The following is a 22385-nucleotide window of genomic DNA, read 5'->3' on the forward strand; positions in this document are numbered from 1 at the left end:
ACATCGGGTATCAAATCAATGATACGATATGTTACTATGCCGTATTGTTTAGGTAAACATCGGGTATCAAATCATTGATACGATATGTTACTATACTCGATTGTTTAGGTAAACATCGGGTATCAAATCAACGATACGATATGTTACTATGCCGTATTGTTTAGGTAAACATCGGATATCAAATCAACGATACGATATGTTACTATGCCGTATTGTTTAGGTAAACATCGGATATCAAATCATTGATACAATATGTTACTATGCTCGATTGTTTAGGTAAATATCGGGTATGTAATCAGCGATAAGATATTTAACAATGTTTGATTGTTCAGGTAGACAGTTTTTTAGAGCACGTCAAATTGTATTAGGTAGATCAAATGCAAAAGTTGTAAAAAGTAAGAAGTGAGCAAAAACTTTCAGTTCATGTCATTTCGTTCAGGGTACTACAATAGCTGAGGAAGAAGATGACCCATTACTGTGGAGAACACGTCAAGGTAAAGGTGGTAACCTTGGAGAAGACACGGCTGCTAGCAGTTCAATTGATTCAAGACACGTCAAGAAATTGCACGTCAGTGCTAACAATTTACAACGAGTAAGTGATATGATATCTTGTCTCTAAAAGATATCAAAATATAATATATTACTAGACATCTGTCACCGTAACGCCATAAGTTACAGCGTGCCGTAATTTTGCGGTATTTTACAGGGTATTTTCATCCTACCATATTAGGAAATGCGAATTCCAAATATGGAATGATTACATGTGTAAGCATCCTCTAACAATAAAAACAAACATGGCTGCCGCCAGAGTTGTACCGAACTCCACACAAAGAAGTTCGCAGACTGTTCTAAACTTTTTGGATATCGGCATTCCCATGATGTATCCTTGGAAGGAAAAGATGTATAATAATAAGGTTATTACGAGAATAAAAATATAAATGGTTCAAATACACATATATAGTCATATGATCAGTGCTTTGTATTTAATGAAGTATTTACATTGATGTCTATTAATGTTTTTTTTCAAAGAAAAGTATTTAATTGATTTATGAATTAATTATGCTCATTGATTTGCCATGTACAATGAATTAATATATTGATGGCAAGTTTTGGTCATCTACTTGCATGGAAAATATAACATTCAAACACCAATGGGAAGGCAAATTGGGTTTGTTAGAAAGTCAGTATTACCCAACTGTAAGAGTCTGTATGGATCTAATGTCAGGGACTTTCAGCAAAATTTGTATTTTAGTTTGTCTATAGGTGGTCTTGAACCGTCAATATAGGCACCAATTCGCCTTGCCCTGAAATCAAACACACAATCTGCTCGACCGTTCTGACACACCCCCCTCCAAAAAAAAATTGTCAGCTTGATTGAATTTACCATTGCCTATTGAAGTTTAAAACTTAACATTTTATTTGTCATTGTTTGAGCCAAGTTTTAATTTCGTCTCTGTCCATCCATCCGTCATATTTCAGAATCCTGTGTACCAAATCTTTGCATGTGCCTAGTACCGGTACTTCATCTGGGACGTATGCACACGCAGTGCTTTACTGATTCAATCCAAGATATCCGACTGGCAGCCATTTTGTTTGTTTTTTCGAAAATGTGGTATCTTGGCCATGCTTTGTCAGTTTTTGTTCAAATTTAGTACAAACAATATACATGTTAGGATACATGTCCATGACAATTTGTTTATTGTTTTGTTCAAAGATGACCTGGCAGCCATCTTGATTTTTGAAATTATAGTATTATGGTCATGCTTTGTCATTCAAATTTGGTATATACATTATATATGTTAGGATACATGCCCATGGATTTACCTGGTCACATGACCAGTGATTTGCTTATTCAATTTGATTGCAAAAAGCAGTACATGTCCATAACAATTCAATTTGTGATCAGAAAAAAAGACAACAGACTTGCAACAATTATGTTTTTGGCCATATTACTATCTTAGACATGAATGACATTTCCACTAATTACAACAAGGATTATACCATTAACAATGACTTGTAATTCACAATTTACATTTGTTTCCTGCTATCTAGGCATGGGGAGCTGCTAGACGTGTCTCTAAAGATGATTGGATGGAGTGGTTACGAAGACTTAGTGTTGAACTATTGAAAGAGTCCCCATCACCTGCTTTAAGATCATGCTGGGCCTTAGCGCAGGGATACAATCCATTAGCAAGGTAAGCTGAAAGAGTCCCCATCACCTGCTTTAAGATCATGCTGGGCCTTAGCACAGGCATACAATCCATTAGCAAGGTAAGCTGAAAGAGTTGTCATCACCAGCTCTGAAATCATGCAGGGCCTTAGCACAGGCATACAATCCATTAGCAAGGTAAACTGAAAGAGTTGTCATCACCAGCTCTGAGATCATGCTGGGCCTTAGCACAGGGATACAATCCATTAGCTAGGTAAGCTGAAAGAGTTGTCATCACCAGCTCTGAGATCATGCTGGGCCTTAGCACAGGCATACAATCCATTAGCAAGGTAAGCTGAAAGAGTCCCCATCACCTGCTTTAAGATCATGCTGGGCCTTAGCACAGGCATACAATCCATTAGCAAGGTAAGCTGAAAGAGTTGTCATCACCAGCTCTGAGATCATGCAGGGCCTTAGCACAGGCATACAATCCATTAGCAAGGTGAGCTGAAAGAGTTGTCATCACCAGCTCTGAAATTATGCTGGGCCATAGCCCAGGTATACAATCCATTAGCAAGGTAAGCTGAAAGAGTTGTCATCACCAGCTCTGAGATCATGCTGGGCCTTAGCGCAGGGATACAATCCATTAGCTAGGTAAGCTGAAAGAGTTGTCATCACCAGCTCTGAGATCATGCTGGGCCTTAGCACAGGCATACAATCCATTAGCAAGGTAAGCTGAAAGAGTTGTCATCACCAGCTCTGAGATCATGCTGGGCCTTAGCGCAGGCATACAATCCATTAGCAAGGTAAGCTGAAAGAGTTGTCATCACCAGCTCTGAGATCATGCTGGGCCTTAGCACAGGCATACAATCCATTAGCAAGTTAAGCTGAAAGAGTTGTCATCACCAGCTCTGAGATCATGCTGGGCCTTAGCACAGGCATACAATCCATTAGCAAGGTAAGCTGAAAGAGTTGTCATCACCAGCTTTGAGATCATGCAGGGCCTTAGCACAGGCATACAATCCATTAGCAAGGTAAGCTGAAAGAGTTGTCATCACCAGCTCTGAGATCATGCTGGGCCTTAGCACAGGCATACAATCCATTAGCAAGGTAAGCTGAAAGAGTCCCCCTCACCAGCTCTGAAATCATGCTGGGCCTTAGCACAGGCATACAATCCATTAGCAAGGTAAGCTGAAAGAGTCCCCATCACCAGCTCTGAAATCATGCAGGGCCATAGCCCAGGTATACAATCCATTAGCAAGGTAAGCTGAAAGAGTCCCCCTCACCAGCTCTGAGATCATGCTGGGCCTTAGCACAGGCATACAATCCATTAGCAAGGTAAGCTGAAAGAGTTGTCATCACCAGCTCTGAAATCATGCAGGGCCTTAGCACAGGCATACAATCCATTAGCAAGGTAAGCTGAAAGAGTTGTCATCACCAGCTCTGAGATCATGTTGGGCCTTAGCACAGGCATACAATCCATTAGCAAGGTAAGATGAAAGTGTCTCAATCACCAGCTCTGAAATCATACTGGGCCTTAGCACAGCCATACAATCCATTAGCAAAGTAAGCTGAAAGAGTTGTCATCACCAGCTCTGAGATCATGCTGGGCCTTAGCACAGGCATACAATCCATTAGCAAGGTAAGCTGAAAGAGTTGTCATCACCAGCTCTGAGATCATGCAGGACCTTAGCACAGGCATACAATCCATTAGCAAGGTAAGCTGAAAGAGTCCCCATCACCAGCTCTGAAATCATGCAGGGCCATAGCCCAGGTATACAATCCATTAGCAAGGTAAGCTGAAAGAGTCGTCATCACCAGCTCTGAGATCATGCAGGGCCTTAGCGCAGCCATACAATCCATTAGCAAGGTAAGCTGAAAGAGTTGTCATCACCAGCTCTGAGATCATGCTGTGCTTTAGCACAAGCATACAATCCATTATCAAGGTAAGCTGAAGGAGTTGTCATCACCAGCTCTGAAATCATGCTGGGCCATAGCCCAGGTATACAATCCATTAGCAAGGTAAGCTGAAAGAGTTGTCATCACCAGCTCTGAAATCATGCAGGGCCTTAGCGCAGCCATACAATCCATTAGCAAAGTAAGCTGAAAGAGTTGTCATCAGCAGCTCTGAGATCATGCTGGGCCATAGCCCAGGTATACAATCCATTAGCAAGGTAAGCTGAAAGAGTTGTCATCACCAGCTCTGAAATCATGCTGGGCCTTAGCGCAAGCATACAATCCATTAGCAAGGTAAGCTGAAAGAGTTGTCATCACCAGCTCTGAAATCATGCTGGGCCATAGCCCAGGTATACAATCCATTAGCAAGGTAAGCTGAAAGAGTCCCCATCACCAGCTCTGAGATCATGCTGGGCCTTAGCACAGGCATACAATCCATTAGCAAGGTAAGCTGAAAGAGTTGTCATCACCAGCTCTGAAATCATGCTGGGCCATAGCCCAGGTATACAATCCATTAGCAAGGTAAGCTGAAAGAGTTGTCATCACCAGCTTTAAGATCATGCTGGGCCTTAGCACAGACATACAATCCATTAGCAAGGTACATGTAAGCTGAAAGAGTTGTCAACACCAGCCCTGAGATCATGCTGGGCCTTAGCACAGGCATGCAATCCATTAGCAAGGTAAGCTGAAAGAGTCCCCGTCACCAGCTCTGAGATCATGCTGGGCCTTAGCACAGGCATACAATCCATTAGCAAGGTAAGCTGAAAAAGTTGTCATCACCAGCTCTGAGATCATGCTGGGCCATAGCCCAGGTATACAATCCATTAGCAAGGTAAGCTGAAAGAGTTGTCATCACCAGCTCTGAAATCATGCTGGGCCTTAGCACAGGCATACAATCTATTAGCAAGGTAAGCTGAAAGAGTCCCCATCACCAGCTCTGAGATCATGCTGGGCCTTAGAACAGGTATACAATCCATTAGCAAGGTAAGCTGAAAGAGTTGTCATCACCAGCTCTGAGATCATGCTGGGCCTTAGCACAGGCATACAATCTATTAGCAAGGTAAGCTGAAAGAGTCCCCATCACCAGCTCTGAGATCATGCAGGGCCATAGCCCAGGTATACAATCCATTAGCAAGGTAAGCTGAAAGAGTCGTCATCACCAGCTCTGAGATCATGCTGGGCCTTAGCACAGGCATACAATCCATTAGCAAGGTAAGCTGAAAGAGTTGTCATCACCAGCTCTGAAATCATGCTGGGCCTTAGCACAGGCATACAATCTATTAGCAAGGTAAGCTGAAAGAGTCCCCATCACCAGCTCTGAGATCATGCTGGGCCTTAGCACAGGCATACAATCCATTAGCAAGGTAAGCTGAAAGAGTTGTCATCACCAGCTCTGAGATCATGCAGGACCTTAGCACAGGCATACAATCGATTAGCAAGGTAAGCTGAAAGAGTCCCCATCACCAGCTCTGAGATCATGCTGGGCCTTACCACAGGTATACAATCCATTAGCAAGGTAAGCTGAAGGAGTTGTCATCACCAGCTCTGAGATCACGCTGGGCCATAGCCCAGGTATACAATCCGTTAGCAAGGTAAGCTGAAAGAGTTGTCATCACCAGCTTTGAGATCATGCTGGGCCTTACTTACATTTGTACAGTCCCCATATTGAATAGTCGATACGGACCGATTTCCGCTGTACAAACATAATCCAATGGTTTTGTTATCATTGATAAATGTATCAACTGTTTCAGGGACCTGTTTAATGCAGCGTTCGTCTCATGTTGGTCAGAGTTGCACGAACAACAACAAGATGAACTGATTTCAAGTTTAGAGCAAGCACTAACAGCTCAAGATATACCAGAAATAACTCAAACTTTATTAAATCTAGCAGAATTTATGGAACATTGTGATAAGGTTTGTGTTTTACCATATCCACATTTATTAAACTAGAGATCTGACTTACAGCTCGTAGATGTTTTGTACATGTTGGCCTGTGGTACAGAAATAAATTATTTTACATTACACAGGACACAAGATGATTAGTCTGTCATATTATGAACAATGGGTTATAATCTGTCATTGTTGCCACTAGAGGGCATCCTTTCTTATCGTATGTTACTTAATGAACACTCAAAGGTGCTGACACCATATAGAATTTGTCGATAATTCTTTGTTGCCAAATGTATTTTAAAATTTTGTTTAATTTGTACAGGGCCCGCTTCCAATAGATAATACTCTACTTGGTGAGCGTGCAACCAAATGTCGTGCCTATGCTAAGGCTTTACATTACAAAGAAGAGGAGTTTCACAGAGGTCCAAATACCGTTATATTGGGAGCACTTATTAGTATTTATTCAGGGAAGGTTGATTTGTCCCAAGTCGATTCGTCTCACAAGTTGATTCATTCTAAGTCGATTCATCTCACTAGTCGACGGTGAATGGTACATGCTTGGTCAAACAAAATGAAGGCGATGTTTGTAAGCACGACATAATTTAAACAGTAGTTTGAATTTGTTTCTTTCACTTGTACGGTTATTAATGTCAGCTGATAGCTATATACTCTTTCAATACAGTGTAAGTATGGTATAAAATAAAATAAAATAAAATAAAATAAAATAAAATAAAATAAAATAAAATAAAATAAAATAAAATAAAATAAAAAAGACACGCCGAGCGTGTCAGTAACTAAAAATTACCCACAAAGACACAGCACACATCGTACATTGATTTCAACTCAGGCACACAAACATAGAAATCGACATCGCCCTTCCCAAAATCATAATGTTGACCAAAAATAAAAATGGGGCAAAGTCAAATGGGACGAATGTGAATTGGAGCGAATCGACTTGTGGGACGAATGTGTTGAGCCGAATGTAAATTGAGACAAATCGACCTGTGAGATGAATGTGTTGAGACGAATGTAAATTGGAGCGAATCGACTTTTGGGATGAATGTGTTGAGACGAATGTGAATTGAGACGAATCGACCTGTGAGATGAATGTGTTGAGACGAATGTGAATTGAGACAAATCGACCTGTGAGATGAATGTGTTGAGACGAATGTAAATTGGAGCGAATCGACTTTTGGGATGAATGTGTTGAGACGAATGTGAATTGAGACGAATCGACCTGTGGGATGAATGTGTTGAGCCGAATGTAAATTGGAGCGAATCGACTTTTGGGATGAATGTGTTGAGACGAATGTGAATTGAGACGAATCGACCTGTGGGATGAATGTGTTGAGCCGAATGTGAATTGGGACGAATCGACTTGTGGGATGAATGTGTTGAGACGAATGTGAATTGGGACAAATCGACTTGTGGGATGAATGTGTTGAGACGAATGTGAATTGAGACGAATCGACTTGTGGGATGAATGTGTTGAGACGAATGTGAATTGGAGCGAATCGACTTGTGGATGAATGTGTTGAGACGAATGTGAATTGAGACGAATCGACCTGTGAGATGAATGTGTTGAGACGAATGTAAATTGGGACGAATCGACTTGTGCAATAAATGTGTTGAGACGAATGTGAATTGAGACGAATCTACTTGTGGGATGAATGTGTTGAGACGAATGTGAATTGGAGCGAATCGACTTGTGTATGAATGTGTTGAGACGAATGTGAATTGGGGCGAATCGACTTATGGGATGAATGTGTTGAGACGAATGTGAATTGGGACGAATCGACTTGTGGGATGAATGTGTTGAGATGAATGTGAATTGGAGCGAATCGACTTGTGGGATGAATGTGTTGAGACGAATGTGAATTGGGACGAATCGACTTGTGGGATGAATGTGTTGAGATTAATGTAAATTGGAACAAATCAACCTGTGGGATGAATGTGTTGAGATGAATGTGAATTGGAACAAATCAACCTGTGGGATGAATGTGTTGAGACGAATGTGAATTGGAACGAATCAACCTGTGGGATGAATGTGTTGAGACGAATGTGAATTGAGACGAATCGACTTATGGGATGAATGTGTTGAGACGAATGTGAATTGGAGCAAATCTACTTGTGGGATGAATGTGTTGAGACGAATGTGAATTGGAGCAAATCTACTTGTGGGATGAATGTGTTGAGACGAATGTGAATTGAGACGAATCGACTTGTGGGATGAATGTGTTGAGACGAATGTGAATTGGAATGAATCGAGTTGTGGGATGAATGTGTTGAGATGAATGTGAATTGGGACAAATCGACTTGTGGGATGAATGTGTTGAGACGAATGTGAATTGGGACACATCGACTTATGGGATGAATGTGTTGAGACGAATGTGAATTGGGGCGAATCGACCTGTGAGATGAATGTATTGAGACGAATGTGAATTGGGGCGAATCGACTTGTGGGATGAATGTGTTGAGACGAATGTGAATTGGGGCGAATCGACTTGTGGGATGAATGTGTTGAGACGAATGTGAATTGGGACAAATTGACTTGTGGGATGAATGTGTTGAGACGAATGTGAATTGGGACAAATCGACTTGTGGGATGAATGTGTTGAGACGAATGTGAATTGAGACGAATCGACTTGAGGGATGAATGTGTTGAGACGAATGTTAATTGGGACGAATCGACTTGTGGGATGAATGTGTTGAGATTAATGTAAATTGGAACAAATCAACCTGTGGGATGAATGTGTTGAGATGAATGTGAATTGGAACAAATCAACCTGTGGGATGAATGTGTTGAGACGAATGTGAATTGGAACGAATCAACCTGTGGGATGAATGTGTTGAGACGAATGTGAATTGAGACGAATCGACTTATGGGATGAATGTGTTGAGACGAATGTGAATTGGAGCAAATCTACTTGTGGGATGAATGTGTTGAGACGAATGTGAATTGGAGCAAATCTACTTGTGGGATGAATGTGTTGAGACGAATGTGAATTGTGACGAATCGACTTGTGGGATGAATGTGTTGAGACGAATGTGAATTGGAATGAATCGAGTTGTGGGATGAATGTGTTGAGATGAATGTGAATTGGGACAAATCGACTTGTGGGATGAATGTGTTGAGACGAATGTGAATTGGGACACATCGACTTATGGGATGAATGTGTTGAGACGAATGTGAATTGGGGCGAATCGACCTGTGAGATGAATGTATTGAGACGAATGTGAATTGGGGCGAATCGACTTGTGGGATGAATGTGTTGAGACGAATGTGAATTGGGGCGAATCGACTTGTGGGATGAATGTGTTGAGACGAATGTGAATTGGGACAAATTGACTTGTGGGATGAATGTGTTGAGACGAATGTGAATTGGGACAAATCGACTTGTGGGATGAATGTGTTGAGACGAATGTGAATTGAGACGAATCGACTTGAGGGATGAATGTGTTGAGACGAATGTTAATTGGGACGAATCGACTTGTGGGATGAATGTGTTGAGATTAATGTAAATTGGAACAAATCAACCTGTGGGATGAATGTGTTGAGATGAATGTGAATTGGAACAAATCAACCTGTGGGATGAATGTGTTGAGACGAATGTGAATTGGAACGAATCAACCTGTGGGATGAATGTGTTGAGACGAATGTGAATTGAGACGAATCGACTTATGGGATGAATGTGTTGAGACGAATGTGAATTGGAGCAAATCTACTTGTGGGATGAATGTGTTGAGACGAATGTGAATTGGAGCAAATCTACTTGTGGGATGAATGTGTTGAGACGAATGTGAATTGTGACGAATCGACTTGTGGGATGAATGTGTTGAGACGAATGTGAATTGGAATGAATCGAGTTGTGGGATGAATGTGTTGAGATGAATGTGAATTGGGACAAATCGACTTGTGGGATGAATGTGTTGAGACGAATGTGAATTGGGACACATCGACTTATGGGATGAATGTGTTGAGACGAATGTGAATTGGGTCGAATCGACCTGTGAGATGAATGTATTGAGACGAATGTGAATTGGGACAAATTGACTTGTGGGATGAATGTGTTGAGACGAATGTGAATTGGGACAAATCGACTTGTGGGATGAATGTGTTGAGACGAATGTGAATTGGGACAAATTGACTTGTGGGATGAATGTGTTGAGACGAATGTGAATTGGGACAAATCGACTTGTGGGATGAATGTGTTGAGACGAATGTGAATTGAGACGAATCGACTTGAGGGATGAATGTGTTGAGACGAATGTAAATTGAGACGAATCGACTTGTGGGATGAATGTGTTTAGACGAATGTGAATTGGGGCGAATCGACTTGTGGGATGAATGTGTTGAGACGAATGTGAAGTGGGATGAATGTGTTGAGACGAATGTGAATTGGGACGAATCGACTTGTGAATCATTTATTCACTATAACAGTCACTGGTTTTGTACTGTAATGTTGTCTTCAAGTGTTGGTTTTGTTTATGATAAGCAAAAATGTCACATGTCACATCTTATATCCAATCCAGATGTCTCTCTTTCTTCATAGCTTTTTCCTGTCCGCCATGAACGTAATTGAATATGTCAAATGTATATCTTCAATGTTTTCACTTTATTGCAATTTAAGTCACCAAATTCACTTTGACTCTTCTGGTCGTTTTGCCAGTTTTGTATGTCATCTTTCTTTATTATGTGTTAAAGCCATGTATACCAAAAATAAAAATAAAATTGGTAATTGAACAATTTTTCAAGCAATAGGAGTCTGAATTGTCCTGAAAAATTGCCAAAATGCACGTTACTAAGGGTTTTTATTGTTTATTTTTTCTCAACAGTATCAATAATAAATTACAGCAACCAGAAGCAGCCAGTGGAGTCCTACATTATGCTATGAAGAACTACAGAGCTGAATTGGTATGTCTTTTTCTGATAAGGTTTGGTTTAGAAATATATAAAAGGTACATGGGTGAGAAAACAATTCATATGTCTGTTAGAGTTGATTATCATGTGACTTTCAAATTTCCAGATTTAACACATTTCATGTTCTGTAATACAAAATGCTTGTTGATTGCAAAAATGCACAGAAAATAATAATTGGCTTTAATACAAATGAAAGTATGTCTGCCATTCTGAGTCTTGTGTTTTTGTAAATAAAATAATAATGGCACATATTAAGTTTTCAAAGTTTGTTGGTGTGTGCAGTGAGGCTTAATTGTTGGCATGTCCACCCAGCATCAGGAATTCGCATGGATGAGTACAACTTACCCTCATTCAGATTTGGCCATTGATTAATAAATAATTAAATTGAATAAGCGGACATTTGATGAAAATCACATTTGGTAAAAATTTATTGCTATGAAAATACCTTGCTATTTGATGAATGTTGAATTCGTTGACAGCAAATTCAAGAAACTTGGTATGAGAAGCTGCATGACTGGGAGAATGCGTTGTCAGCTTATGGAAGAAAGCAGGAATCAGAGCCTGACAACATTGAGCTAACTTTGGGTAGAATGAGATGTCTAGAGGCACTTGGAGACTGGTAAGAGCATGTGCTATAAAGCATATTTATTAAAATATCATTCTTTTCACTATCAAAGAAAACTCCTACCATCAGTGATAATTTCAAAATGACATCTGAATCAGAAATCAATTTCAGTAACTGTTTCAAAATGACATCTGAATCAGAAATCAATTTCAGTGATAATTTCAAAATAACATCTGAATTGGAAATCAATTTCAGTAACTGTTTCAAAATGACATCCAAATCAGAAATCAATTTCAGTGATAATTTCAAAATAACATCTGAATCAGAAATCAATTTCAGTGATAATTTTAAAATAACATCTGAATCAGAAATCAATTTCAGTGATAATTTTAAAATAACATCTGAATCACAAATCAATTTCAGTAACTGTTTCAAAATGACATCTGAATCACAAATCAATTTCAGTTACTGTTTCAAAATGACATCTGAATCAGAAATCAATTTCATTAACTGTTTCAAAATGACATCTAAATCAGAAATCAATTTCAGTAACTGTTTCAAAATGACATCTGAATCAGAAATCAATTTCAGTAACTGTTTCAAAATGACATCTGAATCAGAAATCAATTTCAGTTACTGTTTCAAAATGACATCTGAATAAGAAATCAATTTCAGTAACTGTTTCAAAATGACATCTGAATCAGAAATCAATTTCAGTAACTGTTTCAAAATGACATCTGAATCAGAAATCAATTTCAGTAACTGTTTCAAAATGACATCTGAATCAGAATTAACAATGGTCAGCAATAATTTTGAAATGGTCACTGATAATATCATCATCAATAATAAACAATTAAATTCACTTTGATTTCACAATTTTTCTTATTAGTTCCCGTTTGGACAGAGTCTGAAAACAGGGACTTATGGATTGACTTTTATGCATCCATCTGTCTTTCCTTCCGTATTCAGCTGTATCACGCACATGTTTGAACCAATTTTCTTTTCAGATTTGATTCAAAATGGCTGACTGATGGCCATTTTGTTTTTAACGAATGCTGTTTTTGGAGTCATTTGCTAACATGGCTTGATTGATCATGTTCAAACTATACACATACATCATAAAATACATTTACACATGCACATCTGTTTTAATAGAATCTCATTCAAGATGGATGATTGTCATATCTTTGCTAGAAATGCTTTAAGAATGTCATGGGCAGAATAAAAAAAGGAATCACCCAAATAAACTGGCTGAATCATATCACATGAGTGTAAATAATTATTTGACTTTTCCTACAAACTTTTAGTCTCTTTTAGTTTGGAAAATTATTGACAATGACCACCACTTAGTTGATAGCCATTTTTTACTGTGAAATGCACAATAATTAAACATTACTGCCATTTGTACTACATGTAGAACCCTTATGCACTTTCTTCTGTATTTGTCAGTTCTTTTAATATAATTAACTTTTGAAAACATGCAGAGATATATATATTTTTTTTTATTGATTGACAGGGGTTCCTTACATGATTTAGCCTGTGAGAAGTGGCCAGTGGTCGATGATGAAACCAGACAGAACATGGCAAGGATGGCTGCAGCAGCAGCATGGGGTCTTGGACAGTGGGAGAGTATGGAGGAGTATACATGTATGATACCTAGAGACACACATGATGGAGCATTCTACAGGGCTGTGTTAGAAGTTCATGAGGATCATTTCTCATTAGCTCAGCAGGTAACCATCACACATATATATATTACATATTTTGTAAGTGGGGGGTCAGTCTAAACATTTTGAGCTCCATCTTTTCATTCATCCAACATCATTGCTCAGACATACATGCACATCAATTTCTTTTTGGATTTGATGTTAAGGGACTGGCTGATTAAAACAGTTTATGTTTTATTAATGAATGAATTGATGTATTTATGAAGTTCACATGTTTTTTCTGCTACAGTGTATAGATAAAGCAAGAGATATTTTAGACAATGAGTTGACAGCGATGGCTGGTGAAAGTTACAACAGAGCATATGGTGCAATGGTACATGTACAGATGTTATCAGAACTAGAAGAAATAATACAGTATAAACTGGTGCCTGAAAGACGAGAAGTGGTTAAACAGACATGGTGGGATAGATTACAGGCAAGTTTTAAATGGTTTTCTGTCTGTAAAAAATATCCAGTAAAATACTTTATTTCGCTCGGAATAATTTTTTGCTATTTTCGCTGAAGGGATGATTCAGTGAAAATAAAATCTAGCGAATATAACTTTTTTCCTATATTTCACATTCAACTCATCAAAAATCAGTGAAAATAAATTTCATACAATACAGCCAAAAAGCCTTTTCAGTGAAAATTAATTCTAGCTAAAATAAAGTCTTTTACAGTATTGTATCAAACCTCAATGTAGGTAAATTATTGTTTACAATTGACAATAGGTACCATTAAAATCTTTGAACACTGGACAACACAGTCTTCAAACAATTAACTGCCAAGTCACCAAGCATAAAGCCATTAAAATAAGATGTGGCATCTGAACAACTATCTACAACAAATATGATGTGACTGTGTCTGAACACGCCCAAAATAACATCTGTAAATGATGGGACACCAAATATTTCTGAATCCTTGAGTCATAACTAAAACCAATACTAATTATAAATCTGCATATTAGGATTTAACTTCTTTCACCATAGAGGGCAGTATATATTGTATTGAATGATGGGAAACAATGTTCAATGGATGTGATGCAACCTATATTGAAACGGTCTGTGTTTTGTTCATAGGGTTGTCAACAAAATGTGGAAGACTGGCAAAAAGTGATCCAAGTTCGATCATTAGTCTTGACCCCACAAGAAGATATGAGAACATGGTTGAAATATGCAAGTCTTTGTCGCAAAGGTGGCAGATTGGTAAGTGGTTCCACCAATCTGTGTCTATGTAGTAAATTGTAGTAATAATTTTCTTCACGCATTGTATAAATGTAATAATATCAAATTATCTATGTATGCAATGTCTTTGTTACAAATAACTTTCATTGCCATGACACATAACAGAGCGCCCTCAACCAAAGACACTAGAAAAAGAAGGACATGCAACTGCGGTGTTTTCATTGATCTCACGTATGTTGGTGACCGTTAGAAGGATTAAAATAACTGGTTGAAAATCCCGATGTTGGACATTCTGTCGATAGTTAATCCGGCCCTGTCTTTTCAATGACATCAGAAACAGAAAAAAATCCTTAAATTTCGCAGAATCCTGCGTTAATTATTGTTTTCACAGCGTGATTATGCAAAATACACACTTGTTTACAAAATAGCGTCTTTTTCTAGTGTCTTTGCCTCAACCAAATGTTTTGTGCTTATTTCTGTGGCTATGGTGTTTTTGATTTCCGTGTGCTAAGCACACAATGGAGTCTTTGCAGTTAGTGCGTCCATATGTATGTGTGCTTGTGTGGTAACAAAGTTGTGATGACTTCAATTTAATTTTACACCGACTTTTGATGACTGGACCTACATTATGATGACCTTTTCATAATTTATATTAATATTTAATCAAATTTAAGTGAGTTTGCGTAGCTTAGGTTAAGTAAAGGGGGAATATATGGTTTAATTTATAAGAATATTAATATAATTGGGCCATACCCTACCCCGTTAAGTCACATGATATTCAACTTTTATTAGCTCCGCTGTCGACTTTGTCGAGCGGAGCTTATCATATGAGTGATTGTCCGTCGTCGTCCGTGTCAATGTTTTACTTTTTTGACTTCTTCTTGAAAACTATAAGCCTGAATGCTTTGATACTTGGTGTATATGTACATTGGGTAGACCTCTCTCAGATTTGTTCATTTTGTAATGATATCTTCAATTCTCTAATTTTGGTGAATATTTTTGTAATTTTTAGTAAAAAGTTATATTTTCGACTTCTTGTTAAAAACTACAAGTCTGATTGCTTTGATATTACATATATAGGTACTACATGTGGACCTCCCTCTGATTTGTTCATTTTGTAATGATATCCTCAATTCTCTAATTTTGGTGAATATTTTTGTCATTTTTGGTAAAAAGTGATATTTTCGACTTCTTGTTAAAAACTACAAGTCCAATTGCTTTGATATTACATATACAGGTACTACATGTGGACCACTCTTAGATTTGTTCATTTCATGATGATATCTTCAATTCTCTAATTTTGATGAATATTTTTGTCATTTTTGGTAAAAAGTGATATTTTCGACTTCTTGTTGAAAATCGCAAGTCTGATTGTTTTTATATTACATATATAGGTACTACATGTGGACCTTTTTCAGATTTGTTAATTTCGTGATATCTTCAATTATCTAATTTTGATGATTGTTTTTGTCATTTTTGGTGAAAAGTGATATTTTTAAATTCTTGTTGAAAACAGCAAGTCCCATTGCTTTGATACTATACATATTGTTCATTTTCTAATATCTTCTGTTCTTTAATTGAAATGTGCATTGCTAACAGTGGAGCTATCTCAGCCGACTGGCTGCTTGTTTAATTAAACATGATTAAAACGCAATTCTATGTTGAATTGGATTGTTATTGAGTTTAATGAAACTCCAATTAAAACGTAACACTATATATATTGCAGGAAGATGTTTTTAATTGAGTTCATATCGCAAGTATATTAAAAGTTAATTCAATTATATTGAAAGTTAATCCAATGTGTGTCATTACAAAGACGGTATGACGTGTGTGTGTATGTGTTTTTTGAATACAAATCTGTGCATATAAATCACCTAATTTGCATAATGATTAGTCAATTTTGGGCTTTACCACTGATATCTCAAGTACTAGGTACATGGATGCTTTAGGACAATGCACAGACCTGTTTAGTTATGGTTTATAACTATGCATATTAATTACCTAATTTGCATAATATTTCATAATATAAGTTTTCCATCATTATCTCAAGTTCTAATCACATTTCAATTTAATTAGATTTGGTGTTTATACACACTCACAGACGTGATTGATAATGGAATACATGCATGTTTATTATCTAATTATTATAAGCTAATTTCTGATATCTCAAAAATAAAATTTAACTTGTGGTAGAGGTGCTCTGGAATAAATTAGACTGAAAACCACAGATGTAAAATCAAATTTATTCTCTGTAAGCATTATAAACTTCAATAATGTAGATATCATTATTTTCCTATTGTAAATGTACATCTCAAATAGACAAATATTAGTTGCCAATCATCTTGTTTGAAAGGCTAATTAATTTTTTATATTTATCCAATACTCAGTACACAGGAGTCCTTCTAGAAAACAAATGTTTTTTTTTTGTGGTAGAAATTATTTTCTAATTTTTCAATTTTGATAATTTTGGAATACTTTATTAAAAATATCTTGTGATCTTGTTGTTCAATTCTACACTGTAGGTCACTCTGAAAGACATTCTGCTTTCTAAGATTATATAGAAGAACAGAAAGTAATAATGCTTTTTTAATTAATTTAAATTTTTTATTTTCCTATTAGAAATTATCTCACAAGACTTTGATAATGTTGTTAGGAATGGATCCATCTCTACATCCTGAACAGCCGTTACCAACAACGCATTCACATGTTACGTTCGCATATATGAAACACATGTATAAGAATGGAGAACAGGTATGTATTACTTATACTGCCTACATGTATCATAGAAACCTTTCATTTACACCTGCCTCTCAAGGTATTTTTTCCATTGTACCTGACTCCCTAGAATACTTTTCCATTGTACCTGCCTCCCTAGGATACTTTTCCATTGTGCCTGACTCCCTAGGGAACTTTTCTATCATCCTGCCTCCTGAGGTATTTTTTATATCACACCTGCCTCCCTAGGATACTTTTCCATTGTACCTGACTCCCTAGGGAACTTTTCTATCACCCTGCCTCATGAGGTATTTTTTAAATCACACCTGCCTCCCTAGGATACTTTTCCATTGTACCTGACTCCCTAGGGAACTTTTCTATCATCCTGCCTCCTGAGGTATTTTTTAAATCACACCTGCCTCCCTAAGATACTTTTCCATTGTACCTGACTCCCTAGGGAACTTTTCTATCATCCTGCCTCCTGAGGTATTTTTTAAATCACACCTGCCTCCCTAGGATACTTTTCCATTGTACCTGACTCCCTAGGGAACTTTTCTATCACCCTGCCTCATGAGGTATTTTTTAAATCACACCTGCCTCCCTAGGATACTTTTCCATTGTACCTGACTCCCTAGGGAACTTTTCTATCACCCTGCCTCCTGAGGTATTTTTTTAAATCACACCTGCCTCCCTAGGATACTTTTCCATTGTACCTGACTCCCTAGGGAACTTTTCTATCACCCTGCCTCATGAGGTATTTTTTAAATCACACCTGCCTCCCTAGGATACTTTTCCATTGTGCCTGACTCCCTAGGGAACTTTTCTATCATCCTGCCTCCTGAGGTATTTTTTATATCACACTTGCCTCCCTAGGATACTTTTCCATTGTACCTGACTCCCTAGTGAACTTTTCTATCACCCTGCCTCATGAGGTATTTTTTATATCACACCTGCCTCCCTAGGATACTTTTCCATTGTACCTGACTCCCTGGGGAACTTTTCTATTACCCTGCCTCCTGATGTATTTTTTATATCACACCTGCCTCCCTAGGATACTTTTCCATTGTACCTGACTCCCTAGGGAACTTTTCTATCATCCTGCCTCCTGAGGTATTTTTTATATCACACCTGCCTCCCTAGGATACTTTTCCATTGTACCTGACTCCCTAGGGAACTTTTCTATCATCCTGCCTCCTGAGGTATTTTTTATATCACACCTGCCTCCCTAGGATACTTTTCCATTGTACCTGACTCCCTAGGGAACTTTTCTATCATCCTGCCTCCTGAGGTATTTTTTACATCACACCTGCCTCCCTAGGATACTTTTCCATTGTACCTGACTCCCTAGGGAATTTTTCTATCACCCTGCCTCCTGAGGTATTTTTTAAATCACACCTGCCTCCCTAGGATACTTTTCCATTGTACCTGACTCCCTAGGGAACTTTTCTATCATCCTGCCTCCTGAGGTATTTTTTAAATCACACCTGCCTCCCTAGGATACTTTTCCATTGTACCTGACTCCCTAGGGAACTTTTCTATCATCCTGCCTCCTGAGGTATTTTTTAAATCACACCTGCCTCCCTAGGATACTTTTCCATTGTACCTGACTCCCTAGGGAACTTTTCTATCATCCTGCCTCCTGAGGTATTTTTTAAATCACACCTGCCTCCCTAGGATACTTTTCCATTGTACCTGACTCCCTAGGGAACTTTTCTATCATCCTGCCCCCTGAGGTATTTTTTAAATCACACCTGCCTCCCTAGGATACTTTTCCATTGTACCTGACTCCCTAGGAAACTTTTCTATCATCCTGCCTCCTGAGGTATTTTTTAAATCACACCTGCCTCTCTAAGATACTTTTTCATTGTACCTGACTTCCTAGGGAACTTTTCTATCATCCTGCCCCCTGAGGTATTTTTTAAATCACACCTGCCTCCCTAGGATACTTTTCCATTGTACCTGACTCCCTAGGAAACTTTTCTATCATCCTGCCTCCTGAGGTATTTTTTAAATCACACCTGCCTCTCTAAGATACTTTTTCATTGTACCTGACTCCCTAGGGAACTTTTCTATCATCCTGCCTCCTGAGGTATTTTTTAAATCACACCTGCCTCTCTAAGATACTTTTTCATTGTATCTGACTCCCTGGAAAAAAATGTCCATTGCACCTGCCTTCTACATGTATGGAAACTTTTCCTTAGCACCTGCCTTCCTGGAAAACTTTCCATCACACCTGCCTCCCTGGAAAACTTTCCATGGCCCCTTACTTCCTAGGAAACTTTTCCATTGAACCTGACTCCAATGGAAACTTTCCCATGGCACCTGCTTTCCTATGGTACTTTTCCATAAAACTAACCGATTAAAACAGCCCTTTCTAGAACTACTTATCCATTCAAACTTCTTTAATAGACACAAGTTATGGTAATCATAAAATATTAATTCTATAACTTCTTTCTGTATTTCAGCAAGATGCATTTTCTCATCTCCAACATTTTGTACAGAATTCACTTCCACAGCAAGTGTTGCAGACTGGCTCTTCACAAAATGGTGATTCTCCAGAACGGAAAGAGTTGCATAAGCTGATGGCTCGGTAAGAAATCTTCTCCCACAATAACAGAAATAAATGAAAATTCACATCCAAACTCATTTCAAAAAATGTTGTGAAATAAAAAATTAGGAATTTTAAAAAGATTTGCAACTTTTTTGGGGACAACTCTCAAAAAAATGCTTAAACTTTTTAAAATTCTATCAAGACTATGATAGTTGAAAAGGACCAATATTCAATGATTTTTCATGGAAGATTTGTCCTCACTTTTCTTTCCCATGACACTTGTGGTGTATGCGGAAATATGTTTATACATGTATGTTGTATTTTTAGTGATTTATGTTTGGTGTGTGAGTGTACTATGCGAGAATGCCACCAAGTATGCACAAAAGAGTGTTTTATGAGGTTATTGCGCGAGAACTGCGAAATGTACACAAAACAGTGTATTATATCGTGTTGCAAATATCACAACTCATACATGAAGATGGTAGTAGAATATTGCTTGTGAGATGTCTTGCTTGGTTGTTCATAACACCATGCACCGTCAGTTAACTTTTTTGTTTGCATTAATTAAAGCCTAAATTAGAATCCAAGTTTTTAGGGAATGAAAATTGCCTAGGCTGTATCCTTTCATGATACCAAATTGATTGCCCTGGTTTAACAGTGCCTGACCCATTCTTTTACTGATTATATACAGCAATGTGAGACTTCCCCAATTGATAAATTTGAGATATTAAAACCAAGGTTCAATCAGCACATGTCTGTCTTCTTGTACCAAATGTTGCGTTCTACTATTTGTGACATAAACACTGTCAGAGTTTGCATTTATTGATATGCAAATTTATTTTTGTATCCCAACTTTGTGTTTTTGAGAGAAATTGTGTGTTTTCCGTGAATAAACATTGTAAATTCTTAAGTTAATGAACCCATATACACTGACAGTTCTTACTTATATGTGGACATTATTTATGACGTTTACAAAATGACGTCAGACGAGGATGTGTTGAAATTGTTTACAGTATGACTTGTACATGTCTTCGCATGGCTGAAGACGATTTGCAGAAAATTCACCATGGTAACACCATTTACTCTTTGTCTTCTGTAATCATCATTAAAATAAAATACTTAGGAACTGTTAAGTTGCCTAGGAATGGCATAGTTTCTACTAATTACATTTTTCTTTTGCCTGTATAAGAATAAAGAAAAAGAAATATTGAAAATGTCTGTCTTATTGTAGTTGGTGTTTTTGTTTTTCATCATCGCTAAGTTGTTTCTTGTGGTTACAGAAACAGGAACTCAAAACGTTTTTTATCTGACCATATTAGACTACTTAAACCCTGATGTTAAAATACTAAGATCCAGATGTTAGACTACTTAAACCCAGATATTAAACTATTAAGACCCAGATGCCAGACTACTAAGACCCAGATGTTAGAATACTAAGACCCAGATGTTAGAATACTAAGACCCAGATGCCAGACTACTAAGACCCAGATGCCAGACTACTAAGACCCAGATGCCAGACTACTAAGACCCAGATGCCAGACTACTAAGACCCAGATGCTAGACTACTAAGACCCAGATGCTAGACTACTAAGACCCAGATGCTAGACTACTAAGACCCAGATGCTAGACTACTAAGACCCAGATGCCAGACTACTAAGACCCAGATGCCAGACTACTAAGACCCAGATGCCAGACTACTAAGACCCAGATGCCAGACTACTAAGACCCAGATGCCAGACTACTAAGACCCAGATGCTAGACTACTAAGACCCAGATACCAGACTACTAAGACCCAGATGCTAGACTACTAAGACCCAGATGCTAGACTACTAAGACCCAGATGCCAGACTACTAAGACCCAGATGCCAGACTACTAAGACCCAGATGCCAGACTACTAAGACCCAGATGCCAGACTACTAAGACCCAGATGCTAGACTACTAAGACCCAGATGCCAGACTACTAAGACCCAGATGCCAGACTACTAAGACCCAGATGCCAGACTACTAAGACCCAGATGCCAGACTACTAAGACCCAGATGCCAGACTACTAAGACCCAGATGCCAGACTACTAAGACCCAGATGCCAGACTACTAAGACCCAGATGCCAGACTACTAAGACCCAGATGCCAGACTACTAAGACCCAGATGCCAGACTACTAAGACCCAGATGCCAGACTACTAAGACCCAGATGCCAGACTACTAAGACCCAGATGCTAGACTACTAAGACCCAGATGCTAGACTACTAAGACCCAGATGCTAGACTACTAAGACCCAGATGCCAGACTACTAAGACCCAGATGCCAGACTACTAAGACCCAGATGCCAGACTACTAAGACCCAGATGTTAGACTACTAAGACCCAGATGTCAGACTACTAAGACCCAGATGTCAGACTACTAAGACCCAGATGCTAGACTACTAAGACCCAGATGCCAGACTACTAAGACCCAGATGTTAGACTACTAAGACCCAGACGCTAGACTACTAAGACCCAGATGTTAGACTACTAAGACCCAGATGTTAGACTAAGACTCAGTTGTTAGACTACTAAGACCCAGATGCCAGACTACTTAAACCCAGATGTTAGACTACTAAGACCCAGATGTTAGACTACTAAGACCCAGATGCCAGACTAATAAGACCCAGATGCTAGACTACTAAAACCCAGATGTTAGACTACTAAAACCCAGATGTTAGACTACTAAAACCCAGATGCTAGACTACTAAGACCCAGATGCTAGAC

General features: G+C 38.4%; 1 protein-coding gene across 1 annotated transcript in view; it reads left to right on the forward strand.

The window, feature by feature from the left end:
• Positions 1-22385, forward strand: part of LOC100329005 (target of rapamycin) — a 110123-nt gene that overhangs the window by 38029 nt on the left and 49709 nt on the right. Inside the window, exons 26-36 of the mRNA XM_085490725.1 lie at positions 440-592; positions 2053-2195; positions 5857-6019; positions 6318-6449; positions 10830-10910; positions 11396-11535; positions 12998-13214; positions 13438-13623; positions 14267-14392; positions 16991-17122; positions 19552-19676. Coding sequence (XP_085346851.1) covers positions 440-592; positions 2053-2195; positions 5857-6019; positions 6318-6449; positions 10830-10910; positions 11396-11535; positions 12998-13214; positions 13438-13623; positions 14267-14392; positions 16991-17122; positions 19552-19676 — 1598 coding nt within the window. The remainder of the gene's footprint in view (positions 1-439; positions 593-2052; positions 2196-5856; positions 6020-6317; positions 6450-10829; positions 10911-11395; positions 11536-12997; positions 13215-13437; positions 13624-14266; positions 14393-16990; positions 17123-19551; positions 19677-22385) is intronic.

Source organism: Saccoglossus kowalevskii, chromosome 15 (assembly GCF_978046115.1).
Source record: "Saccoglossus kowalevskii chromosome 15, keSacKowa6.1, whole genome shotgun sequence".
Lineage (NCBI taxonomy): Eukaryota > Metazoa > Hemichordata > Enteropneusta > Harrimaniidae > Saccoglossus > Saccoglossus kowalevskii.